At 43.9% G+C, this 25,259-nt stretch overlaps 1 protein-coding gene across 1 annotated transcript in view; it reads left to right on the top strand.

The window, feature by feature from the left end:
- Positions 1 to 211: 211 nt before the first annotated feature.
- FAT4 (FAT atypical cadherin 4) overlaps positions 212 to 25,259 on the top strand; it is a 123,919-nt gene continuing 98,871 nt past the window's right edge. Inside the window, exon 1 of the mRNA XM_048304300.1 lies at positions 212 to 5,500. Within this exon, the coding sequence (XP_048160257.1) occupies positions 212 to 5,500 (5,289 nt within the window). The remainder of the gene's footprint in view (positions 5,501 to 25,259) is intronic.

Below are 25,259 nucleotides of genomic sequence, written 5' to 3'. Positions count from 1 at the left end.
CCAGCCCCGGAGCGGCGGCGGGAGGAGCGGCGGCGGCGGCAGAGGCAGAGCCGGAGCGTCCCGTGAGCGCGGCGCGCCGCCGGGTCCGCTCCCGTCCGCGTCCGGAGCGCAGCGTCCGAGGGTGCCGAGAGAGGCGGCGGGCAGGGCAGCGGGAGCGGGGCAAGCGGCGGCGCCTGGCCGCCCCCTCGGGGCGCTGCGCCCCCGGGCCGCCATGGGCCGCCCCCCCGCCGCCCGCGGGCCGCCGCTGCTGCTGTCGCTGCTGCTGCCGCTGCTGCCGCCGCTGGGGAGCGCCGCCGCCGCCGCGGAGCCGCGCCAGGTGTTCCGGGTGCTGGAGGAGCAGCCGCCCGGCACCTGGGTGGGCACCATCGCCACCCGGCCCGGCTTCACCTACCGCCTGAGCGAGCACCACGAGCTGTTCGCCATCAACGCCACCTCGGGCGCCCTGCACACCCGCGCCACCATCGACCGCGAGAGCCTGGCCAGCGACGTGGTGGACCTGGTGGTGCTCTCCAGCCAGCCCACCTACCCCAGCGAGGTGCGCGTCCTGGTGCTCGACCTCAACGACAACGCGCCCGTCTTCCCCGACCCCTCCATCGTGGTGACTTTCAAGGAGGACACGGGCAGCGGGCGCCAGCTTATCCTGGACACTGCCACCGACTCCGACAGTGGCACCAATGGTGTGGACCACGGCTCCTATCGGATTGTGGCCGGCAACGAGGAGGGCCGCTTCCGCCTCAACATCACCCTCAACCCCAGCGGTGAGGGAGCTTTCTTGCACCTGGTTTCCCGTGGAGGGCTGGACCGGGAGGCCACCCCCGCCTACCAGCTGTTGGTGCAGGTGGAGGACAAGGGCGAGCCCCGTCGGCGAGGGTACCTTCAGGTCAACGTCACTGTCCAGGACATCAATGATAACCCACCCATCTTCAGCCAGACACTTTACCAGGCACGAGTGCCTGAGGATGCGCCTGTCGGGGCCAGCGTTCTCCAGGTCACAGCAGCTGATGCTGATGAGGGCACCAATGCTGACATCCGCTACCGCCTGGAGGGAGGTGATGGCAGCGGCGCTGGGGACGGGGCTGGCAGCCTCCCCTTTGAGGTGGACCCTGAGAGTGGGGTGATCCGCATCCGTGAGCGCTTGGACTACGAGATGCGGCAGCAGTACTCGCTGACCGTCCAGGCCATGGACCGAGGGGTACCGGCGCTGAGCGGCCGGGCCGAGGCCCTCATTCGCCTGCTCGATGTCAATGACAACGAGCCCCGGGTGAAGTTCCGCTACTTCCCGGCCACCTCCCGGTTTGCCTCTGTGGATGAGAACGCGGCCCCTGGCACAGTGGTGGCCCTGCTGACGGTGAGCGATGCCGACTCTCCCGCGGCCAACGGGAACATCTCCGTGTCGATCCTGGCGGGAAACGAGCAGCGGCACTTTGAGGTGCACAGCAGTAAGGTACCCAACCTCAGCCTTATCAAGGTAGCGGCCGCGCTGGACCGGGAACGCATCCCGGCCTATAACCTTACCGTGGCAGTGGCGGATAACTACGGGGCCCCACCACCACCTCCAGGCTCCCCCACTTCTGTCTTTTCCCCTGATGGAGCGGTGGCAGCTCCCGTGAGCCGCTCCTCGGTGGCCAGCCTGGTGATCTTTGTGAATGACATCAATGACCACCCGCCTGTCTTCGGGCAGTCGGTGTACAGGGTGAACATCAGTGAGGACGTGCCCCTGGGCAGTTACGTGCGGGGCCTCAGTGCCACAGACCGTGACTCGGGCCTCAACGCCAACCTCAAGTACAGCATTGTCTCGGGCAACGAGCTGGGCTGGTTCCGCATCAGCGAGCACAGCGGGCTGGTCACCACAGCCGGCCCTGAGGGTGGCACTGCTGGGCATGCTGTGGGGACATCTAGCTCCAGCAGGCTGGACAGGGAGACTGCTTCTCAGGTGGTGCTCAACGTCAGTGCCCGTGACCAGGGGGTGCAGCCCAAATTCTCCTACGCACAGCTGGTTGTGACCATCCTGGATGTCAATGACAACAAGCCTCGCTTCGGTCAACCTGAGGGCTACCAGGTGTCCCTGGCTGAAAACTCCCCATCAGGAACTGAGCTGCTTGTCCTAAGTGCCACCGATGGGGACCTGGGGGACAATGGGACCGTCCGCTTCTCCCTGCAGGAAGCTGAGCCAGCCCTGGCAGCAGTTGGCCCCTCCTCTGTGACCCCTCGCCAGATGTTTCGCTTGGACCCGGTTTTGGGCAAGCTCAGCACCATCTCGCAGCTGGACCGGGAGGAGCAGTCTCACTTCTCCCTGCAGGTCTTGGCTACTGATTTGGGCTCTCCTCCCCTTTCTTCGATAGCCCGAGTTAATGTGACCATCCTGGATGTGAATGACAATAGCCCTGTGTTTTACCCCGTTCAGTATTTTGCCCATATCCAAGAGAATGAGCCAGCTGGAACCTATGTGACCACCGTGTCTGCCGCGGACCCCGATCTGGGACCCAATGGGACAGTCAAGTACAGCATCTCAGCTGGAGATACCTCCAGGTTTCAGGTCCATGGCCAGACAGGGGTCATCACAACAAAAATAGCCCTCGACAGGGAGGAGAAAACTGCTTACCAGTTGCAGATTGTGGCCACTGATGGTGGGAATCTTCAGTCACAGAACCAAGCCATTGTCACCATCACTGTCTTGGACACCCAGGACAACCCCCCTGTTTTCAGCCAGGGCATGTACAGTTTTGTTGTCTTTGAAAATGTTGCCCTGGGTTACCACGTGGGTACTGTTTTTGCTTCCACCATGGACCTCAACACCAATATCAGTTACCTCATTACGACAGGTGACCAGAGGGGCGTGTTTGCCATCAACAGGGTGACGGGGCAGATCACCACAGCCAGTATTATTGACAGGGAGGAGCAGGCGTTCTACCAGCTGAAGGTGGTTGCTAGAGGTGGGGCGATAACGGGAGATGCCATGGTCAATATAACTGTCAAAGATTTAAATGACAATTCCCCACACTTCATTCACGTGGTGGAAAGTGTAAATGTTGTTGAGAACTGGAAAGCTGGGCATACCATATTCCAGGCCAAAGCTCTTGATCCTGATGAAGGTGTTAATGGCATGGTCCTTTACAGCCTTAAGCAAAACCCAAAGGGCTTGTTCTCAATCAATGAAAAAACTGGTGCTATAAGCTTAACGGGGCCACTTGACATAAATGCTGGGTCTTACCAGGTTGAAATCCTGGCCTCAGATATGGGGGTGCCTCAGCTGTCTTCCAACTTTATCCTGACTGTCTCTGTCCATGATGTAAATGATAACCCGCCTGTTTTTGACCAGCTTTCCTATGAAACTACTATTTTGGAGTCAGAGCCTGTAAATTCCAGATTCTTTAAGGTACAGGCTTCTGACAAAGACTCGGGAGTGAACGGTGAAATAGCTTACAGTATAATTGAAGGAAATGCTGGGGATGCCTTTGGCATATTCCCAGATGGTCAGCTGTATATAAAAAGTGAACTGGACCGTGAACTTCAGGAAAGATACGTTTTATTGGTTGTTGCCTCTGATAGAGCAGTAGAACCACTCAATGCTACTGTGAACGTTACTGTGATTCTGGAGGATGTAAATGATAACAGGCCCCTGTTCAACAGTACCAACTATGTGTTTTATTTTGAAGAGGAGCAGAGAGGCGGGTCGTATGTGGGTAAAATAAATGCTGTAGATAAAGACTTCGGGCCAAATGGTGAGGTCAGGTATTCATTTGAGCATATGCAGCCAGATTTTGAGCTGAACACAGTAACTGGGGAAATCAGAAGCACTCATCAGTTTGACAGAGAAGCTCTTATGAGACAGAGGGGAGCTGCAGTATTTAGTCTCACAGTAATAGCAACAGATCAGGGGTTGCCGAAGCCCCTAAAGGATCAGGCAACTGTGCAGATCTACATGAAAGACATCAATGATAATGCCCCCAAATTTTTGAAAGATCTTTATCAAGCTACTATATCAGAATTGGCAGCAAATCTGACACAGGTGCTGCGAGTTTCTGCCTCAGATGTTGATGAAGGGGTTAATGGGTTGATTCACTACTCTGTAATTAAGGGAAATGAAGAAAATCAGTTTGCAATAGATAGCAGCACAGGCCAAGTGACCTTAGTAGGCAAACTAGATCATGAGGCTACTGCATCGTATTCCCTTGTCATCCAAGCAGTAGACTCTGGAGCCATTTCCCTAAGCTCAACTTGCATGTTGAGCATTGATGTATTGGATGAAAATGACAACAGCCCTTCCTTCCCTAAATCAACCTTGTTAGTGGATGTCTTGGAAAATATGAGGGTTGGTGAACTGGTGTCATCTGTCACTGCCACTGATTCTGATTCAGGTGATAATGCTGACCTCCACTATAGCATTACAGGGACAAACAATCACGGGACCTTTAGCATCAGTCCCAACACTGGGAGTATTTTTCTTGCCAAGAAACTGGACTTTGAGACACAATCTCTGTATAAGCTAAACATAACAGCAAAAGACCAAGGAAGGCCCCCGCAGTCCTCTACGATGTCAGTGGTAATACACGTTAGGGATTTCAATGATAACCCTCCTCACTTTCCTCCGGGAGACATCTTTAAATCAATTGTTGAGAACGTTCCTGTGGGTAGCTCTGTAATTTCTGTGACTGCTCACGATCCTGATGCGGATATTAACGGGCAGCTAACGTATGCAATCATCCAGCAGATGCCAAGGGGGAATCACTTCCGTATAGATGAAGTGAGAGGGACGATATTTACCAATGCTGAAATCGATCGGGAGTTTGCCAGTCTCTTTGAGTTAACAGTCAAAGCCACTGATCAGGCTGTTCCTGTGGAGTCCAGGCGATTTGCTCTCAAGAACGTGACCATTCTGGTGACAGATCAAAATGACAATGTCCCTGTGTTCATATCACAAAACGCCCTCGCAGCTGACCCCTCGGTTGTGATCGGTTCAATCCTAACCACAATTGTTGCTGCGGATCCTGACGAGGGTGCCAATGGGGAGGTGGAATATGAGATAGTCAATGGAGATACTGAAACCTTCATTGTGGATCGCTACAGCGGAGATTTAAGAGTAGCCTCAGCATTGGTGCCTTCTCAGCTCATCTACAATCTCATAGTTTCTGCCACTGACCTCGGCCCCGAAAGGAGAAAATCCACCACTGAGATGACTATAATTCTGCAAGGGGTTGACGGGCCTGTTTTCACTCAGCCCAAATACATCACCATCCTGAAAGAGGGCGAGCCCATTGGGACAAACGTGATATCCCTGGAAGCAGCGAGCCCGCGGGGCTCTGAGGCGCAGGTGGAATATTACATTGTGTCCGTTCGGTGCGATGACAAGAGCCTTGGACGCCTCTTCACCATCGGGCGCCACACTGGGGTCATCCAGACTGCTGCCATTCTGGACAGGGAGCAAGGAGCACGACTCTACCTGGTGGATGTTTACGCCATTGAAAAGTCGTCTGTTTTGCCCCGCACGCAACGAGCAGAGGTAAAGGTTTATTCAGTACTTATTTGCCTGTCTTTTTACTCCTGTGTAATTCGGGGGTTATGATTGGCCTTTCATTGCAGTATTGGACACGAGAACTGGCTCTGAAAAGCTCATGTAGTGTCTCCAGTCATCGAAGTTCTTGCCATCCCTGCCTGGCTAAGTCCCTGGGATAGTAGGTCTCCTCACACACCTCCAGTTTAGGTTACTTTTTTACCTAACTCACTGATGAGTATGAAAATGGTCTTGTTTCTGTTCTTGGATGTGACAGGTGGTGAAAGTGTAACATTTTAGTTGGAAACTTTCCTTATCACGAAGCTGAACACAGTAACTGGGGAAATCAGAGGCCCTTGACTGAAGGGTCTTTAAAGGTTTTCTGCCTTTGACTTGAAAAGCAAAGGGTAGAAAAGAGGTTTGAAACGTCATCTGTGAAGTACAAGTGTTTTATTTGCTCTGTCTTGAGTCACAGAGCTGATCATTCACACCATTCCTGCTGTCTTCTGAGGCAATACTGAGAAGCCAGGTGTGAAAAGAAGTGCTGTGTTTGCTTTAAGTTGCAGCATCTCTTGGAGCTGCCTTCTGCACTTCACCATGAGCCTTTGACTTGCCATTCCTTGGAAATTTGGGGCTGGCACTGCTGAGTGGCTCAGCCAGCAGAGGATGCTGGTAGTGTGTAGTGGTTCAGCTATTTCCCTCTCTGGCTGAACATACTCCTGCAGCACTGCACAGCCCTACAGATCCCCCAGCTATACTTCCTCCTGGGATTTAAGTCGTAGTTTTGATACTGTGGTTTGCAGGTTTGGGGTTTTTTTCTGTTTGATTTTAGCAAAAGCGGTGTTTCCGATTCTTACTTGGCAACTGTGGATTCTTTCTCTTCATAGCTGCTTTTTTGTTGTTTCTTCTGCAGGTTAAGTATGATCTGTGTAGGTGTGTAACCTTGCTCTCCTCTACTGGCAGTGACAGATATCTCTGAAGTGATTGTCAGGGAATTTGAGCATTGTTCCATGTCAGAGATGTGATCCCGTCCTGATGTGTGTGCAATGTGCTGGTGATGGTCATGTTTTGACAAACAGTGGTGTATTGGAAAATGACCTGTTTTAGTAGTGCTGCTGGTTTAAATGATTCATGCCACTTTTATGAGAATATTCCTGTTGTGCATGTCTTTGTACACCTGCCAGCAATTTTTAAAAGATACACCTTTATAATTTTTTCCTTATTATGTCATACTTCGTCTTGATGTACAGTTGTTTTGAGGGTCAGGCCTTTGTCAGTAGGTATTTGGATCATAACCCTTCAACTCCTGAGTATGAGCAGAGTTTCTTGACTGGGGAAAGACTCATAGGAGACCCAACCCTATGGCTGCAGTATTCTTACACGTTGTAGAAGCACTTATTAACATGAGTATTTGCTGAGCAGGGAAGAGAACAACCATTGAAATTGCAAACAACTTTTATATTGTTGAATACAAACGGCGTCTGAAATCACAAGCAAATGTTTTATTCTGTAAAGAACATTGAGAGGCATAATTGGGAGTTAGAATTTCCTGTTACTGGTTGAGTCTTTATAGCCTCTAAAATGTGTCTTCTCCCAAATGTAATTAGCTTACTGTGCTTCCCTATAAATGTATTATAAATTATAATCAGCTTTCAACTTTCAAAAACATAACCATATGCAGTCTTTCTCTTAACTGATGGGATTTCTCTAGAAGGCTTTTGCTGTCCAACACAAGAACTACTGCAGTGACATTCTTTGTGCAAGCTGACTGTCAGTGGGTGCTGAATAAGCAACTCAGCTTTTTATCCACATTTCTTTTGGATGGCAATGTTTCTAGAGTTTGGTCTGATGTATGCGGTGCACATGTTTTGGTCTTAAGAGTTTGCTGTCAATCTTATTTCATAAAAGATTAGCCAGTGCCCAAGTATGTGAGCAACCCACCTTAAAGCACACTCATGCTCTGTGTCATCTGCACATCAAATGTGTAATCCAGAAGGTTTAGTGTTTTATTCCAGTCCTGGGTTTTAAGGTGATGGTTTGACTGGTGGTGTAACGAGAACACTGATGAGAGACAAAAAATGTGTGGGAACCTGTGGAGTATTTACAGCCACTAAACTGAAGTGTTCTTTGGTCTGTAATGTCTTCAACTCTTTTATGGTATATACATGGTGAGATGAAGACTGGCTGACTTTAGATTCCCCCAAGAAAAGTTGTAAAACATCAGTGCAGGTGTGCAGACAAAGCCCAGTAGGTCTGATGTCACTATATCTGACAGCTCTCTGCACACATAACCTGGGTATAAGTTTTGTTTATTTTCTGTTTGGTTTTGTTTGTTGGTTTTGGTTTGGATTTTTTTTTTTTTTTTTTTGGGTGGGGAAAAGCATGAATATTGTGTACTTTTTTCTTCCTTCTCTTGTGAAAAGTATGTTGGGTTTTGTGTCTCCCTATGGTTAAAGAAAAGGGAAAAACAGTGATAGGATATTCTTAACAATGTCTTCATGATTATTCTTAATTGCCTGCTACACTCTCTGCCCTGATGCCAGAAATCATCTTAATTGCACCGTGGCATGTGAGTGAACTACTGAGCATGGGGAGCTGCCCAGTGCTAAATGTGCTGTCCGAGACTGGTGAGAAGAGAGGGAGTAAGGAAGTTAATAGATCTTTTGTCTAGTACAGACTCCAGCAATGGGTTTGGGTGACAGATACCTGGTGTGAAATAGAGATATTTACAGTTTTGAAACAGTGACCAGGCTTTGTCTTGCCAACAGGCAGTATAAAAGAAGAGCAGACTTGTGTGAAACCACTTGCTCTAGAAGTGAATTAATCCGTGTCCTTGGGAAATGGTGTGATTATTTTTTCCCTAAATTCTGTCACTAATTTATTTTATTTCTTTTTTCAAATAATATCAAATATATGGAAAAGGTTCACCTAGTGCTCTAATTGAAGAAGAAAGTATCTTTGCAATATTTCTCATTCATCCCTGGGGTTTGCCCTATGGGATCAACTAAAGACCCACTGACTGCACAGCTCCCAGGGTTGTATGTAAGTGCTTTGTGAACAAAGTGCCCAAGGGCAGAGCTTTGCAATGGCAGGACTGTGGGGAATCCCTTGCTGAACCCAAAGCAGCTGACATGCCTTGAAACTGAAGGTTTCTGTTATTTTCAGTAAAGTAACAGCAAAAAGTTCAGGAAACAAAGAGGTTTATTTACAACTTGTGGCTTATTTTTTTTTAGCACTAGCTTTTATCTTGTGTGTATTTCCCTGTTTGTTATTATATGGAGAGAAAAGTGGTGGGGTGTGTTTCAGAAAAGTGCAAGTAGTGAGGTAAAGTTTTCTTCAAATACCAAATAACTGAGATTTGTAAAGAAAACCCAAGTGCTTGTTCCAGTGTATTTTACAGCTAGACGGTGTAATATAACAGTGTCAGATAATATTTGACATTGTGTGAATGTGTTTTGTGATCAGTCTTAGCTTTTCCCCCTGTTGTATTAATAATTAGGTTAATACCATCATCACTGTTGATCTCGTGTAAAAAAGAGTAGTGTAGGTGTCCTGAAGGGATCCCTTCAGTCTGCCATTCTATACCTTTTTAAATGTTCCTGCTAGGGAAAAACCCCTCAGCAATTGCTAAACTCCTTTCTCTTGGCTTTCCAACATAAATTCTCTTTTAACTTCTTGGGCAGGGCTGAGGGTTTCACCATCATGATTTTATATTTAATGTAGAATGACTAATGCCTACTGACATCACTTGCACACCACAGGACTCCCCTCAGTCCTGCCTCCCCAAACAAGGACCGTGTGCTGCGGGATATTTTGGGTGGCCGTGTGTTGTACCCTGGTTTGTGTCTGGCAGCAATAACAGGAACCCAGGGACAATACCTCATCTTCTGTGCTGTGTTACCAGGGATTAGGAGGAATTAGACAGGATCTCCAGTTAGCATGTTTAACTCTTCAGTGGGTGGCTTCCTTGAAGGGAGCTGTGGGTTTGCTAGGAACCAACAGTCCCTCTATATATCATATATAGTGATGTATATATCATCTGTGCCAATTGAGAGGGGGTAACACTTCGGGAGGTGAACTCCTCGTTCAGTTCAAGATTTTTCATATACTTTAAATAGGTTCATCATTTCCAAGGAAAGGAGGAGAAGGCTGTAAATGAGGAGAGTGAATAGACTTCAAATGAAAGATTTAGTGATGGTATTGATTTGAAAATGGAAATACTTGGAGAGGCAGATCAGTGATCCCATTAGTGCTTTTTACCTGGGAGTGTTAATACCCTCTCAAAAGAGATGTCTTCTTTTGCAGAAAGGGAGAAATGAGACACTGGGTTTTCTTCTGCACTTGAGCATTTGTAGCTTCATCTTGTGAGTACTTCATGATTGACACTGTTGGGAGTCTTGGACTTCCAAGCTGGGAGATTGTTCTTTATTCAGGCAAGATGTGGGGGTTTCAGACAGTGCTTGCTGCTGGCTTAGTAAAGATCTGGAAATTAATGAAGACAAGCAGAATGAATGGCCCTGGCTTCCCGGGAAGAAAATCACAGGACATTTTGCCTTGACTCAGTATGAACTGCAGCCATGCTCACAAACCCAGGATTGCACAGTGTAAATAGCTGATGTGGAGCTTTTTGTCTCAGTCCAGGCTACGTAGTGTGGCTGAGGTAGCTCTGTGTCACTCCTGCGTTCCTTGGGCAGGTACTGCTTCAGGGGTGTGGTGTCACTCCTCATCTGATTGAGAGAGGAAAAGGGGTGGCCTGGTGGGGCCAGACACTGAAGGTGCTACTTCTCTAGCCAAGCTGGCTAGTGGAAGGCCTTAAATTTAGTAAGGGAATTTGAAACCCACTTCAGAGAAGTCTTATCTGGCATGTCTCATATTTACCAGCAGAAATAAGAACAATGGGGTTCTCCTTGTATTCATGCTATTTATAAATTGGTTCATTCTTTAATGATACATGGCACATCAATTGTTGCCTGACAAAGGAAGCTGCTTATGAAATGTTGGAGTAAACAATGAAAATCTGCTGCCTTGTCCCAGCTCCAAAGACACTTTTTTTTTTTTCTTCCTAGAGCTGATATTGCTGATTCCAAGAAACGTGTAATGATTTAAGTTACTGCTGTCACGTGCACGATCTGAAAAAGGATCTCTAAGTTGTCCTTGAACTAGAGTGGGAGATGAATGTTCCTTATGTGGAAAACTATTCAAAACTAATTTGTGTGTTTTGGTTCAAAGTTGGCCCTTTTTTAATCCTCTCTAATTTCTTTAATGATTCTGTCTTGCTATGTGTTCTTAATATCTAGAATTTCTCATTTCTTTGCTATTTTAGCAGCCTTTGAGCATTTTTGCATGTGAGGTCACTTCATAATTTTTATGGTAAAAATCACTAGACTTCTAAAAACAACATTCTTTATTACGGAAAATATTATTTTTCATGCGTCTCTAATGCAAACAGTAGAAATAATAGCCAAAAAAAAGAGGGCAAAATTTTCATGTGCTTATTTTTGCTAAGTGTTAAATTCTTCATACAAATCTCCAAGTGGCTCTTGGGCTCTATCAATGTTAATAAGTGAGTCCTTTTCCATGTAAAATGATAGCCCCAGGGCTGAGGGAGTGCAGGGTTCTTTCCATGTGTTGGGTGAAGCAGTCAGTGGCTGCTCATTTGCTCCAGAAGTTGGTCACCAATGCCTGCTTGCCCTCTTGGTGTCCCCAGCCCTCACCTGTGTCTTTACTGGGGCAAGACGGTGTTGGTGGTGGTGTCTGAGATCTTTGCTGCTGTTTTGTCCTGTTTCCTGTGCGGTTTCTCTGAGACTGCACCTCACCGAAGGATGCTCGTTCCCTTTTGACTGGCAGGAGTTTCCGTGTTCTGAGTCTTTTCAAATTTGAATTGCCACTTCCCACCCCTCCAGGAGCAAGGTGTCCATCTAATTTATATCAAAGCAAGCCCTTGGCATGATATAGTTCTGCTGGTACAGTTTGTTTTAACTGTGTCTAGACTAGAGGAGTAGCATTGCTGTTAACTCAGTTTGCTTTCTTACTCTGTGCAAGACCTTGTGTGGAGACAAGCCCTAACGCTCTCGTGTTCCAATTAAAAAAGGAATTTATGGTGACTAAAAGTGAAGTGAAACAAAGAGTTTTCCTAACGCATTCCCGAAGTCTGGAAAAGCGATGCTCGATCAGAATAGTGCATCAGTGCCATCCTGATTTGTTTCAGTGAATTTATAGCCTGACTTGGCTTTGCCAAGAATAATACCAGATATGTTAGAGAAACTGTGTCTTTGTTTTACTGCGACGTTTCTCTCTATTCTAATAAATCCTATTTTTAATTAGACCCTCAGTCTAGACTGTCAGGCAGGTTTGTTTTTACAGTGATCTATTTTTGTTTACTTCCTCACAGCGAAAACATTCCAAAAGGACAGTAGAACAGATGGAAGCTGATAGCCATGATCACACTGTAAAAATACAGAGAGTTGCATTAGTTAATGCAAAAGAATTTCAAAGGGCCTGTTATGAAGTGGTAATTTATGTGCCAGCAGCTACGCAAAAAGTAATGGAAACGAGTTTGCCTTAGCATTTCATTTTTTTTTCACATTCTGCAGCTGTCACACATGCACACTGTTGGTAGGCTGTGGCTTGTATTGACACAGGGATCTTAAATAAATGTGTAAGGGTTCTGTTGCAATTAATGCAGCCATCCAGACCTGCAGCCAGAAAGGCATTCAGCAGCTCTGAGGCTCAGACAGGTGGAAGGAGCTTTTGGAGAAGAGCATCTTCTTGCAGTGTGTCATCTTCCCGCCCCTCTACACTCTGGCCCTAGAGGTGGCATCATCCCATGGCCGAGTTTGGGTTCCCTGCAGTGGCCATGTGAGGGAATATGACTCCTAAGAGCCCTGTGAAGCTGATTTGGGTTCTCTAACAGAGCTGAAACACGAAGACAGGGTTTTTCTCACAGATCTTTAAGTGAAACCAATGGGAATAGGTTTGTGGTGTGCCATATATTAACTCTTGTAAATAGCCCCTCTCCAGCTCTCTCGTAGCTCCTTTATGAACTGGAAGGTGCTCTAAGGTCTCCCTGGACCCTTCTCCAGGCTGAACAACCGCAGCTCTGTCAGCCTGTCTTGACAGAAGAGGTGCTCCAGCCCTCATGTCATCTACTAAGAAGTAGTAAATAAGAATTTAATTCTGCCTACTCCTTATTTAGTTCTGTATGAACGGCACAGATAAAACTGACGAGCTGGAGACTTTGTGTTTTACAAGTTACTGTTGACTCCTTTCCAGGCCCTTAGCTGGATCTCTCTTTTATGGGGCATCTTAAGAGTACTGAGCATGACTGTCTCTGTCACTGATGGGAACGAAGAGGGGATTTATGAGCTGGGTTATGACAGCAGCTGCTTTTGGAGGTCTCCATCACCAGATGGAGCATCACAACTCATTCCCAAGCTCTCTCCTGGAGAGCAGAGCTGGGCCAGCAGCACCCATGTGCGTGTCCTGCCTTTGGAAGCAGGGTGTGCAATCCTGCCAGGGGCTTTCTGGCAGGCCTCACATGCGGAGCTGCTCTGGGCTGGCTCATAACTCTCTTCTGATACTGCTTCTTATGTGAGTTTATTATCTACTGTTGAAGCAAAAAATAACAAAGGACAACTTTCTACCCAATGAGTTATGCTAATGAGTGTTAGTTTTGGTTATAAAATCATTTAAGTTTTTTTCCTTAAGGGTTTCTTTGGAGACATTTGAATTTTAATGCTTCTGAAGCCTTTTCAAGATTTTTTTTTTGTCTAAAATATGAATGAGTAGAACATTAATTTAAGATTTTCAGCAAGTGCTTCATATCTAGTCATCTTTGGGTTTTAAGGCAAATATTTTATTTTTGGTAGCTGCAATATTTCCTGACATATAACCCAGAAGAAGTCTCTTAGTTCTAAGAACATGTGTATGATGTTTCACCTACCCAGATGTGTAGTCCTCTTTCTAAGCTATGGAACAGAATTTATATCCTACTTGTACCAAATTAATTTAAGTAGCATCCAACACTAGATAGCACTGAATTACACAGAGCCATGCTAATTGGCTTTCAAAATAAGAATTTGATGTGTAGCATCCCAAAGGAGCTGGGGAGAGGGAAAAACAGAGTTCACATCACAGGCCATCTATGTGTATTAAGACAGAAAAAACCCACTATTTGAAGCTGGAGGGGGTGGGTTTGCCATGGGCACTGTGTATGGGGAAATACGTGATGCTATTTCCCTTGCAGTGTACTAGGAGATAGATTGTTCCTTGGGGAGCTGGGGAGAGAGCTGAGCTGAGTGCTTTTCATGTCAACTCCTTTCTGGATCATTTTTGATAAATTGAGAGAATTCTCCTGAAGTAGTTCAGAGGGATAAATAAGATGCCAGAGCGGTGCTGCACATCTGTAGTATATGTGCTTAAAGCTGGAATTTTCCGTAGGGGTTTTCTTCTGTAATATTACACTTCAGGTTTCCTGGTGTTTTCCCTGTTTTCATTCTTTATTCTTTTCAATACAAGGTTTCTTTTTAATCGATCAAAATGTCATGCTTCCTGAAATATTGAAGACATGTTGCAATTACAAGGCTGTTTAGAAACAGAAGGCAAACTCTGTAGTTTATTGCAGTCTTACTCTTTTGAGACCTGCATTTCTGTGTGTATTTAAATGACTGTTTTTTCTGAGCATGATTCTATTCCCTTTGAAAGTTGCCTTATAAAGTTTTTATGCCCGTCTGCTTTGAGGAAAGAATTTGAACCTTTATGATTTCGGTGAACAAATTAATGAAAATCCAGATTTTTAACCCCAGTAGGGTCATGTCAGATTGTCTGGAAACTGATTTATGGTGGTGGTGATTTTCTTACCATTGTTTTCTTTCTCTAACAGTGCCTTTAACTCCTGCACTTCAAACTTTTGAGGAATTAGCCTGGTTTATTTTATTTTTACCTATAAATTTCTAAGCTCCAAATAAGTCCTATGGTCAGCACTGAAAGTTGTGTGGGTTTTTTGACATCTGTTTTGTTTTTTGGGCCAAGGTACCAAGTGGGGTTGTAGTTCCTCGGCATGAGGTTAAGTGATTGTGTTGAGATCATAATTAGTGAAACGTATGCACTGATACCTTGTTATTTCAAGTCCTGGAATTAAGGGACTCAGAAGGCTGCCTGACCCACGCCAGCAGAGACGGGAGGAAGAGGGAGGGGACTGTTTCTTGCAGGGCAGGATGATGTGGGGTAGGAGCAAGCTGCACACATGCCTGCCAAAACGCTTGGATCAGACTAAAGGAACGCAGATGGCTGAGGCTGATAAAGGTGTCTCTTATTGTGTTGTTTTTTGGGCTTTTTTTCTCCTGGGCACTGTTTTGAGTTTGTGTGTGAGGGACGGGTAAGAGGGGAGGAAGACAACTACATTGTATAAGATGTTTATTTTGATACATTTTACAGCGTAGGAAAGGAGTTGTGTAAATTCAATACTCCTTCTCGGTAGGACGCCAAAGGCTGGAGCTAAGCCCTCCTTTTAGGTTTCTGTGTTTCTGTAACAAATGAACAATAATGGATCTTCAGGGATTTATGTCATGCTGTCCAACCTTCAGTTCTTATCTGCTAATAGAAAAATCCCCGTCCACTGCTGAAAGTAGCTCCAAAAAATTGGACTGAGAAGCCTTGACAGCACGTGGCTGCCTCTGCTCATGACCAGCTCTCCTCTTACATGGCCCCTTCGTGTCTCCTGGGCCCCCAGGTGATTAATTACCGTGGGTATTTGTTTATTGCCTTGCTTTATGATGTCTGTGTATAAACATCAGGTGTATATGTGGATATACAAAAGATACACATGTACAAATAATGCCTTCTCCTCCAATAAGGTGGTGCCCAGCTCTGCCTCCAGTTTGCTTGGAGGAAGAGGCCAAGCCACTGCAGGACAGGAATGTGTTAAGGAAGAGCAAGTCCTACAGACTCTTAATCTGAGCAAAGCCCAGTTCTTCTTAGCATTTGTTATTTATTGTTCTAGAAATTAACTGGTCGCCGCTATCTGGAAATGTCATGTCTGAACTTTTAAGCTGCTTGCAGAAATAAATCCCTGCCATCAGACACAATGGCTGTTCCAAGTCTGTCAGAGCTGCTCCACCCCTGAGCAACACCATTCATCAGGGCAAGGCTGAGGAGAAGGGAGTGGAAGCAAGACCTTTTTTCCCTCCATCTATTTAAAGCAAAGTCTTAAAGAGGCAATTTCTTTAGAGGGCCCTAAGACTCTTGTCTTGTAAATGATGGCAGTAATGTTCTCCTGCTTGTGACAGCTGGAAATCAGCAGGATGCTCTTCCTGGTGAGCATGGAAGAAAAATGGTACATGAGACTTCACATTAGGGCAAATAAATTTCATTTTCTATATCTTTTTTAAATTTTCAGTCATTAAGTTGAAATATCACAGTTGTTTTTCATAGAAGTGAAGATATTGAAGTCATACTCCTAATGGTGTAACTAAGCTGCATCCAAGTTAGGGCTATTTTGGTCTGTTGTCTTCTAGATATTCCTTTTGCCCTTCCTTGACCTGACCATCCCACATGTATCTGTTTTCAAAACACCCATGGAAATACAATTTACAACAGTAAAGCTGCCCAAAACTGATGGAGGGAGGCAGTCTTTCTTTCTGAGATTTAGTGCAATAAAAATGAACATGCTTTTCTGATGCCATGAGGTCTCACATGTGCAAACAGTCTCTTCTAAAAATACACCATAATATTATTATTAATTGTGGCTACCACTGTACAAATAGAAAAATAAATGCAGCCCAGCTACATTCCCTTATCTTTTAAAAAAAAAAAAAATAGCTTCTTTGTGTGAGCAGGAAAATGCTACTTTTTTTTTTTCTGTGAAAATATAACATTGTTATTACAGCTTTGGCTCTCTAAAGGGTGTACGAGCATGAGAATCTGGAGTATATGAAAGAAATAATTACTAAACAGTAGACTGGCTTTCCTTTGAGTTATGCTAATTTTCCTTTGCTGTTACTCTATTTTATTTAGCTGAATTGCTCTTAATTTACATTGGTATAACCAAGCAGAAAATAAGGCCATGAGTACATGAGAAAGACCTCCTATTTGTGTAAATTAAAATCTATATTGAAAGTGACACGGGGTAAACATGAAACATCTAACAAAAAGCTTGCCCTTTGCCAAGGAAATAAGGAAATCAAGACGTTCTGGAGTCTCTAATTAGGCACTTTACATGGCTGTAGGTCTGTAAAAAGGAATAGAAGATAGTGGTATTAGCACAGTACTCCAAGGAAAAGAACTAGGGATAAATTTTGCTGTGAAGTGGGCTACAGGGCAGCTTAATGGGGGGCAGCTTTGTGGGAGCCTGGGTCGAGAAGTCGAACTCTAGAAATTAATTTGTAAACTAACGCTGCTCCCTGCTCATATAGCTAAAAATAATTTAGTATTAGTTCAGAGGCTTTCTGTTGTGGCATAGTTTTAAGAAGTCAAAAACTAGCTGCTTTGTCTGACTTATGTTGGGGTAGGTACTTGATGTCTATGCTGGGACCTGCGTGCCTTGCTTCAAGTAAGCCACTGTATTTGGGATTTGGCTAGTTTTGGTAGTGGATCCCATAGTAGATGCAGGTTTCTGTTTCTACTGGGAACAGCAACCAGCAAATCCTTCTGGAGTGCTTGAGAGCAGGTTGGTGGTGACAGGTCCACCTTTCTGTGGCTCCATCTTCACCTGCAGATGGAAAGGTATGAAACTGACTGTGTGAAATTCAGTGGTTCATAATACTTAATGATATTTGTGCCTATCTCCTCCATAGTTTTTTTAATTTTCATTTGAGAAAGTTTTATTGGAATGAAAGAATTGCTTTTAGTAGGCTGAGAGATAACTTTCACCACCACTCCAAAATCAATTTTATTATGATTTTATTATGATTATAGCAAATACATGGCTGTCTGTGTATTTCTTCATTTGAAAACCAGAAGGCTGGTGCTTTGAATAAAGGATTCAGAAACAGTGCATTAAATTTCCTTTGCAACTTCCACAGACATTGATTAATTGGGACAGTCAGCATGGCTTGCTTTTGGAAAGAAAAAGCTTAATGATTAACTAAATTCTTTTTCTGTCCCCCCACTGAGCATATAAAATGGTTATAAAAGAATGTAGAAGAGGCACAGTTGGAGTTGTTGTTGTTGTGCACAATAAAAACAGGCAAATATTTCACAATATACTAAATGTAGCCAGAAACATTAATTTCCATGTGATAGCTATCAAGATCTTAACATAATCATGTGTGCTGCAGGTCATTTGGTGGTTTTGGGAGAGAAAAGCTGTCACAATCCATGGATTTTAGGTTAAGTAACACCTACACTGGACGATTTACCAACACTTCTTTTTGTGTTTTGCTCCACTGAAATTGCAAACCAGGGATTTGGTAAGTTTTTACCAATTCTAAGCCAATTGACAGTTGCTCTGGCTTGACATTTTTAAGTGCTTGGTGAAAAGTAACGAGGCTCGAGACATGCCCTTTCTAATGTGAGATTTTTTTTGTCATCTGGGGAGATGAGAACTTTGTCCTATAAGTAAGGGAATTGTAACCTTGTCCAAAGCAGTTGACAATGGCTATCATATTCCACTTGTAATTCCCTGTTGTTGGTTACCACCAGCAATGATTGAAGCTTGCTGAAAGGTGTAATTACATCTCTCTTGAATGGATCCTACATAAATCCAGTGTTTTGGAGATACCCTGATGTGTGGGACACCACAATTTGTGTTCCTGTTCAACGACATCAGTTGCAATTCTCTGCTCTTAAACCAGGGGTCTCGAGAGAAGTTGGGAAACTCTGCTCTTTCGGGGAAGAGCTGTCATTATGTTAGCTGATAGCACTTTGGAAATTGCTGTGGTTTTTTCTGTCTTTCCCCCAGTCATGTGAAGGAGAACAGTAGGGTATAGCTGTGTGATTCGCCACAGCTTTACAAGGACAAAAGTTTATGTAATGTAGTGGCAGTCTCGAATCCATTTAACAGATGTTATGTATAGACTTACATTGAAAGTTACACCAGGCTAGCTTCAATGGGATGACTTTAATTTGTGTTTTGAAAGATATATCCCACGCTGAACTGCTTTATAAATATGCCATTGTAGGTTTACACAGTCAATGCCCATCAGTAGCTTCCAGCTCAATGTTCTCATCTAATGAGTCCCCTAAAAGTCATTTTCCCTCGAAGTTATTAAGCTCAGCCAGTGATAGTTTCCCAAGTGCCAGCTTATGCACACCTAAGCATTTGAAATTTAGCTTTATCATGACAGAGGGTGGAATTAGGTCTCTTACAGCGTGTGAATATCTCCTCAGAAAGATTTGTGGCTTCAAGTCTGAGCATAACCTATACTTCTGAGGGATTGTTTGTGTTACAGGCTGCTAGGTATTGTCTGGCTCTCCTGGATTTTGAAAACATTGGTGGGATGGTGACGTGCTGATGAGATGGTCTGGTGGTCTCTTGTCTTGAGGATTTACTGTCTTTTGAGGAATGTAAATTCTGCTCCAGGCTGGTTTGCATTAATTTTTATGGTGACAGTGGCTTTATTTTCTGAAAATGGCCTGTGTTGGACATTGGTATAAAAGCATTCAACAGGTTTGGAGCATCTGGGCAGTCTCCTAGGACTTGGTTCCTTTCTTTTGTGCCTGTTTTGGGGTGGGAAGGGATACCTCTGTAAGGCTGGACCTTGCCCTCAATGGGAAGAGCCACTGTGCTGTATCCTGGACATAACCAGAGCCACAGAATAACCCCATTTTCTTTAGAAATTTCTCTGTACTGAGTCTTCATCTATTATTTTTTTAAATTTGTCTGTAAAATTCTGTTATCCATCCTTATATATTTTTTTCATAGTTACTCAACATTTTTTTTAATCAAACAGAAACTTGTGCACTTAATTTTTAACAACATAATGTCTGTGTTTAGTAGCTATTATTTTGAAGCCAGAAATGTTGTAGTGGTCAGGTTTTAACTGTGCCTTGCAACAAATGTGCCAAAAAATATAAAAAAGTTATTTAAAGACTTAGTTAGTGGTGCAACAGCTCCCTCATTACAGACCTGCCTGGGTGGATAATGGGGTCCAGGAATGAGTGGAATGAAGGAATGTAGCTCCCAGGGCTCCAGGACAAGTCAGGGTTGTCCACAGCCTCAGTGGTTACTGAGGATGAGCACTTGGCTGATTGGAAAGGGATTTTCCCCAGGCACGGAGGGCTCCTGGTTGAGAGCTCTGGCAGCAGAGCAGGTAAACGCCCATATCCAGTTACAGAGTGTAGAGACCCTCATGTAGGATAGCTGGGGAGACGAGGTCAGGGCAAGAAAATGGGATGTGTCACCTTCCCCAGGGAAAGAGGTGGAGCCTCTGATCCATTTAAGCACCTTTACTTTAGCAGACAGGTACTATTTCTTTTTCTGTTCTTTCTTGTCCTCTAGTTTTCCCTGTCTTTGGTGGCACCCATGGGACTTACACTCCCCATGTTAATTTCCAACTGTTAATTACCTATGTATGTGTTTATGAGACTGAATAATCATTTGCATTTATTGTTTTTTTAACACTTTCTCCTGCTCTGTTGCTGGCAGCAGTATTTGATTTATTTCTGTGATTAATTCTTGCCCCTTTGAAATCCACGGAGCCTTTAAAAAAAGAAGAAAGAAATCCTAACAATAATAGTAGCATTCAAGCTCCTTTATCTTCATTTTGTTCCAGTGCAGTGGTGGATATTCCAAATTCTCCATGGTAATAGAGAAGTATTTCAGAAGCAAATATCTTGCCAGATCTTTGCATTTTCACTACAATTATTGCTAAGGAGAAAGAGTACTTTATCAGCCATAGGCTTTGTAGTGCCAGAACATGGATGCTTAAAGCTGATGCAAATGAGAATTCTCTTTTCATTGTGAGTATACTGCTGAAGCAGTGCAATTTTTTAAGAACCAGGGTTCTTTTCTTAGAAAAACTTCCCTGGCATCTCTTTGGTAAGCGAGCGGCGCAGGGCATCCCTGCGGTTTCTTACAGGCAGAGCAGAAAGGTCTCCTTTACTCGGCCGAGTTTGTTACCCAGGGATTATGTGCCTTAGCTGTTATCCCTTTATGTGCTACATTCGTAACTGTGCTGCTCAGGGCCTGAGTGACCAAGGTGGGACTGTCCTGCTGACACGAAAAGAGCACAGGCAAAAAAAGAGCTGAGTGTTTGGCTACTGTGAGGACAAGTAATTGACCAAAGATTTTTATGGATTGGAACCAGAGAGCGCTTTGGGTTGCAAGGGACCTTAAAGACCATCTAGTTCCAGCTCCCCCATCATGGGCAAGGACACCGTCCACTGGACCAGGTTGCTCAGAGCCCCATCCAGCCTGGCCAAATCCAAATCAGTTCAACATTTTTTTTTCTTGTACATTTGCTGGTCTCAGGAAGACATCTTCCACCTTTGGTGTCACACCTGGCCTCCACTGCAAGCAGGGAAATAATTTGTTGCTCCTGAAAGTTCTGCCTGATCTTTCAGTGGCACAAATAAGGGTTTGTTCCTATGCTGTAAATCTTACAAGGGTTTGGAACTGTGGAGCTTCTCTACATTAATCAAAGGCACAGTCGAGTTGCAATAACAAGTACATTGCTTTTCCTGTGATAACATTTTATTTTTGTTTCATTCCTGTAATTTAATCCCATAACTGACGTCCTACTTTGGTCTGAATTTAGAGTTAGCACTTGTGGCATTAAACTGTTTTAATATCTATTTATTGTTCTTTGAGACTTTATGGGATAAACACTACCCTTTCAGAGCAAATATTTATTTATTTAAAGTGAAACTTTTTTAGAGTAAAAAGTAGTAATGAATGCAGCACTGTCCTTGACCAGGCTAATTACCAAATACTTCAAATTAAGGATATTCATCAAGTAAACCCATGAAAGAAGTGATCTAATTAAAAAAAAAAAAAATGTTTATAGAGCTTTCATCTCCAGTGAGATTACTTGCATGAGTCAGTTTAAAAACATTCACCTTTGTTCACTGACATTTAAGAAATAAGTAGCTTGGAGCTACTCATTATATTGCAGTTATTTAACACTTGTTTAACAACCAGTTGTTTTGTCTATAATACAGAGGATTAATTCTGGAGATGTTACGTATGATACCTAATTTGGTATTTAAGATTTCCTTAATTGTTAGGGTAAAAGGATTACTAACAATGAAACTTTAAAAGAATTTCTATGCCAATTGTTAGTAATAATAAGACTGCATCAATTACCTTTATTAATATGATATAATATCTTATTAAAAGTTTGTGCACCTACCAAGTTTTGCCTGCAAGGAAATGGAGCTATGTGAGACCTGGGCAGACACTGAACCCAGCCACTCAAGTATAATGCAGGATAGAGTGCATGGAATTGTCTGCATTTGGATTAATGTATTAAGAGTCTTTTTTTTTTTTTTTTTTTTTTTTTTTTTTTGTGTGTGTTTATTTTTAATTAAACTGCTCCCTTCACCAGGGTTTGATGGGCATTCCTGCCAGGATAAGAGTATGCATGTTGGGTGGAAGAAGAAACTAAATAACTGTTTCATGCATTTGTGAGAGCCGAACCTTTATGACAGCCATTGCATTTGGGTCTGTCATGTACATGTGCCCCTGTGTCAGCTAAAAAAAGTATGTGCAGAGGAGGAAGAATTCTATCTCTCCTTAAAGGCTTCAAGAGAATTTTCATGTTGACAGATGACTGTTTGAGACATCATTTTATGTTGATAAACATCTCAATCCAAATGGTAGTATCAAGGGGTGGAAGATCTTGGACACAACAGTGTACATTATATATTGCGTAGAGGAAATAAAAGAAACGGGTATAATTGTTATATCATCACCTTTGAAGTATTTCATGGCTGCTACTGGCGTTTGTGTTGCTGCTGTGCCCCTGAAAAAGATGATATATCCACCTAAGGATAATGTATGGGTAGCTCTTAAATATTCCTTATGATGTGTTCCTCACAGCCTTGCATCACAGCCCAGGAAAATTACCAAGGAAGCGGAAAAAGGCGACTGTAGGGAAGGATAAACTTCTGGGGCAGGTCTACAATGCTGGGCATGAGTCCCAACTTGGGCTCTGTCACGCTAAGGGGATTACTCAGTCTGCGCCGTGACAGCTCACCCAAAATGTGTCGGAAATATTAGTCACCTGTTAGTGTAGATTAATGAGCTTTACACGTTTGTGTTTGGCAGGTTTGGAATAGAGGCTGCCAGTTTTTTTTCCCCTGTAGTTTGGGAGGTAAGTCACCTAGAAGCACACCCTGTGGCAAAGTTATCTGTACCAGCACTTGAAACCCCTGCATCTGCCCTATTTGCTGGGACCTGGTCGCTGAAGGTTAGAGATCCCCCGGTGTTTGTTGCCCATGGTCATGTCTAAAGGAAGTTTTCTATCCATTTGACTTTGAAATACTACGTTTAACTGAAGGATCCCTAAAGATTGGAGCCATATCAGTTAGATATTGTGCTGCCTTGCTGCTTGGTGTAATTCAAGAGCCCGCATCACTAGAATATAACCTCACTACTGAAAAGGAACAATCTGTGTGGGTAATGTTTGTACTGCACTGTTTTGAAGCATAATGAAGACACTACAATAAGCAAACTAAATTTTTGCTGCCTTCTAGGTGATGTTAGTTCTGAAAGCGACCTGCTTGGCTCTGATGTGTAATGTTAACTTCTAAAACTGTTCAATCCGTATTACAGGATACTTTCCTATTACTAGTGACTGTTTCTAGCAGGTGGTTCCTACACCCAAAGGATTTTAAACTGGTATAAAAGACACAGCAAAGACTTGAATAGTCAAAAGGGAATGAAGATGCAGGAGTTAAGACTCAAAAGGATGATGTCTATGAGAGAAATCCTTGCTGCATGAACCAGGAGAGCTGCCCAGAGCTGCAGGGGGTTGTATTGGGAGAACAGCAAGTTTTGGGCACAGAACATCTGTTGTAACTCTGGAGACAGAACCGAATTGGAGGTGATGCCTGTCTGATAGAAGTGATGGTGCCTCAGGTGCATAAATACATTAATTGAGCTGTGATTCAGGTAGCCTTCTGATTAATGACAGATGTGCTGTCACTTTCAGTGTTTTTTCAGTGTCCATACCTGTATTCTGGCACTGCTGACATGGATAAACACCATTTCCTGATGAAGCTTGTTAGATATTTGTCCTCATCCCTGTTTTATTGCATGTGGATATTAACTTGAAATTAATATCTCATGTATTTCATTCAAAGTTTGTCTTAAACTGTCCCAAATGAAACCAAATGCTTGGTTGTCCACATAGTATAATTTTTAAAAGCTTTGGAGATTTTTGTATTTTATGAGCCTGGTTTTAGAGATGTAGTTCAGTTGTGTTCTTGTGAGCTGCATGGGATTACTCATTTCTTAGAGGGAATCAAGTTTTTCTTACTTAACTCGCTGTCAACAAGTGGCTTTTTTAAAAGTAATGCTCTTAGAAGGTCATTTGACTTTTGAGGGTTATTCACGTTGTTAGCCCAAACACTAAAACCTTGTGTCCTTGGGTTCTGATTAGTGACACTTTAATAAAGTCATTTGAAGTTCAGTAGACTGAATTTTCCACCTTTTCTAATGTTTCTATGGTCACAGGGAAGCGACCTGTATTCAATCTTTTAAATGCAAATCTTTTAAAACGTACTGTGCAATTTTGTGTACCAGGCTTCTTCATGGGTTACAGAACCCCCCCCCCCTTTTATTTTAAACAGCTAGAGCAGTGTCTTTTCTCTTTCTTTTCTGTTTTCCTCCTCTCTTTCTTTCTAGTGATGTGACAGCAATTGACTAAACTTGGGTCTTTTGAGATAACAAAGGATAGAGAAAAATCTTAAAGGTTTTTATTGCCTCACTTGTTTTTTTGGCAGGGCCAGGACAGACAAAGGCCTTTCCACTTGATTAGATAATAAGGCTAACGTGGCCTTTGAGTGAAAAATATCTTTGCATTCTGCTCTTCTTTTTTCACCAACCCAAAAAAAAAAGGGGGGGTGGCAAAGGAGAAAACTATGCCTAATCAGCAACAATTAAATCTTTCATGGGGAACTCACTTTGGAGGAATTAATGATTTTTGTATTGCCTAACAACTCGAGTGAACATTAACAACACGTGAGAACTGAGGGGAAGAAAAATTATGGGCTTTTTTTTTTTTTTTTTTTTTTTTTTTGTGGTTCTTAAGGAACAGGGAAGGGCAGGTCATTGACTTGATTTTCATGGGAAGATTGACTCCGGAGCGCTCGCATATCCAGGAGTGGAGCGAGGGGGCATTGACAGCTGGGGTTTGGGGAGGGGGCCTGCGGGAGCAGGGATTGCACCATGGCTTGTTGGGGAAAAACAAGGGGAGATGGAAAACAAAGCCCAGAGAGAGGGAACAGTAGCTGCAGTGTCCCAGGCTGAGGGGCCGCCGCTCCGTGGCAGTGGATACGTGTTGTGCTTGGACTCAATGAGATGTGGTAGAGAAATATCAGTATAGTGGAAGGGGCTGCCCGAAAGTGAGAAATAGTCTGCTGTAAAAGGAGCTGAAGAAGTTGTGCCACGTCCCTCCATGCGTACTGTGGAAGGGTATAGAGGATGCTCAGTCAGCCCTTTCAGAACTCCTCCCTGCTGAAGGACAGCTCACGCCAAAGAAATCTTGGAATCCAGGTGTGTTTTGCCAAGATTTCCTAGTCAGTTTTACAGGCTAAGAACAATAACTAAAGACGGTTTTTAAATTATTATTTTCAAGATTTCTTTCTTCTGACACATGTACTCTGT

Source organism: Corvus hawaiiensis, chromosome 5, assembly GCF_020740725.1.
Source record: "Corvus hawaiiensis isolate bCorHaw1 chromosome 5, bCorHaw1.pri.cur, whole genome shotgun sequence".
Classification (NCBI taxonomy): Eukaryota; Metazoa; Chordata; class Aves; order Passeriformes; family Corvidae; genus Corvus; species Corvus hawaiiensis.
The sequence above is the reverse complement of the archived record's forward strand: the minus strand, read 5'-3'. Positions and strand labels throughout refer to the sequence as shown.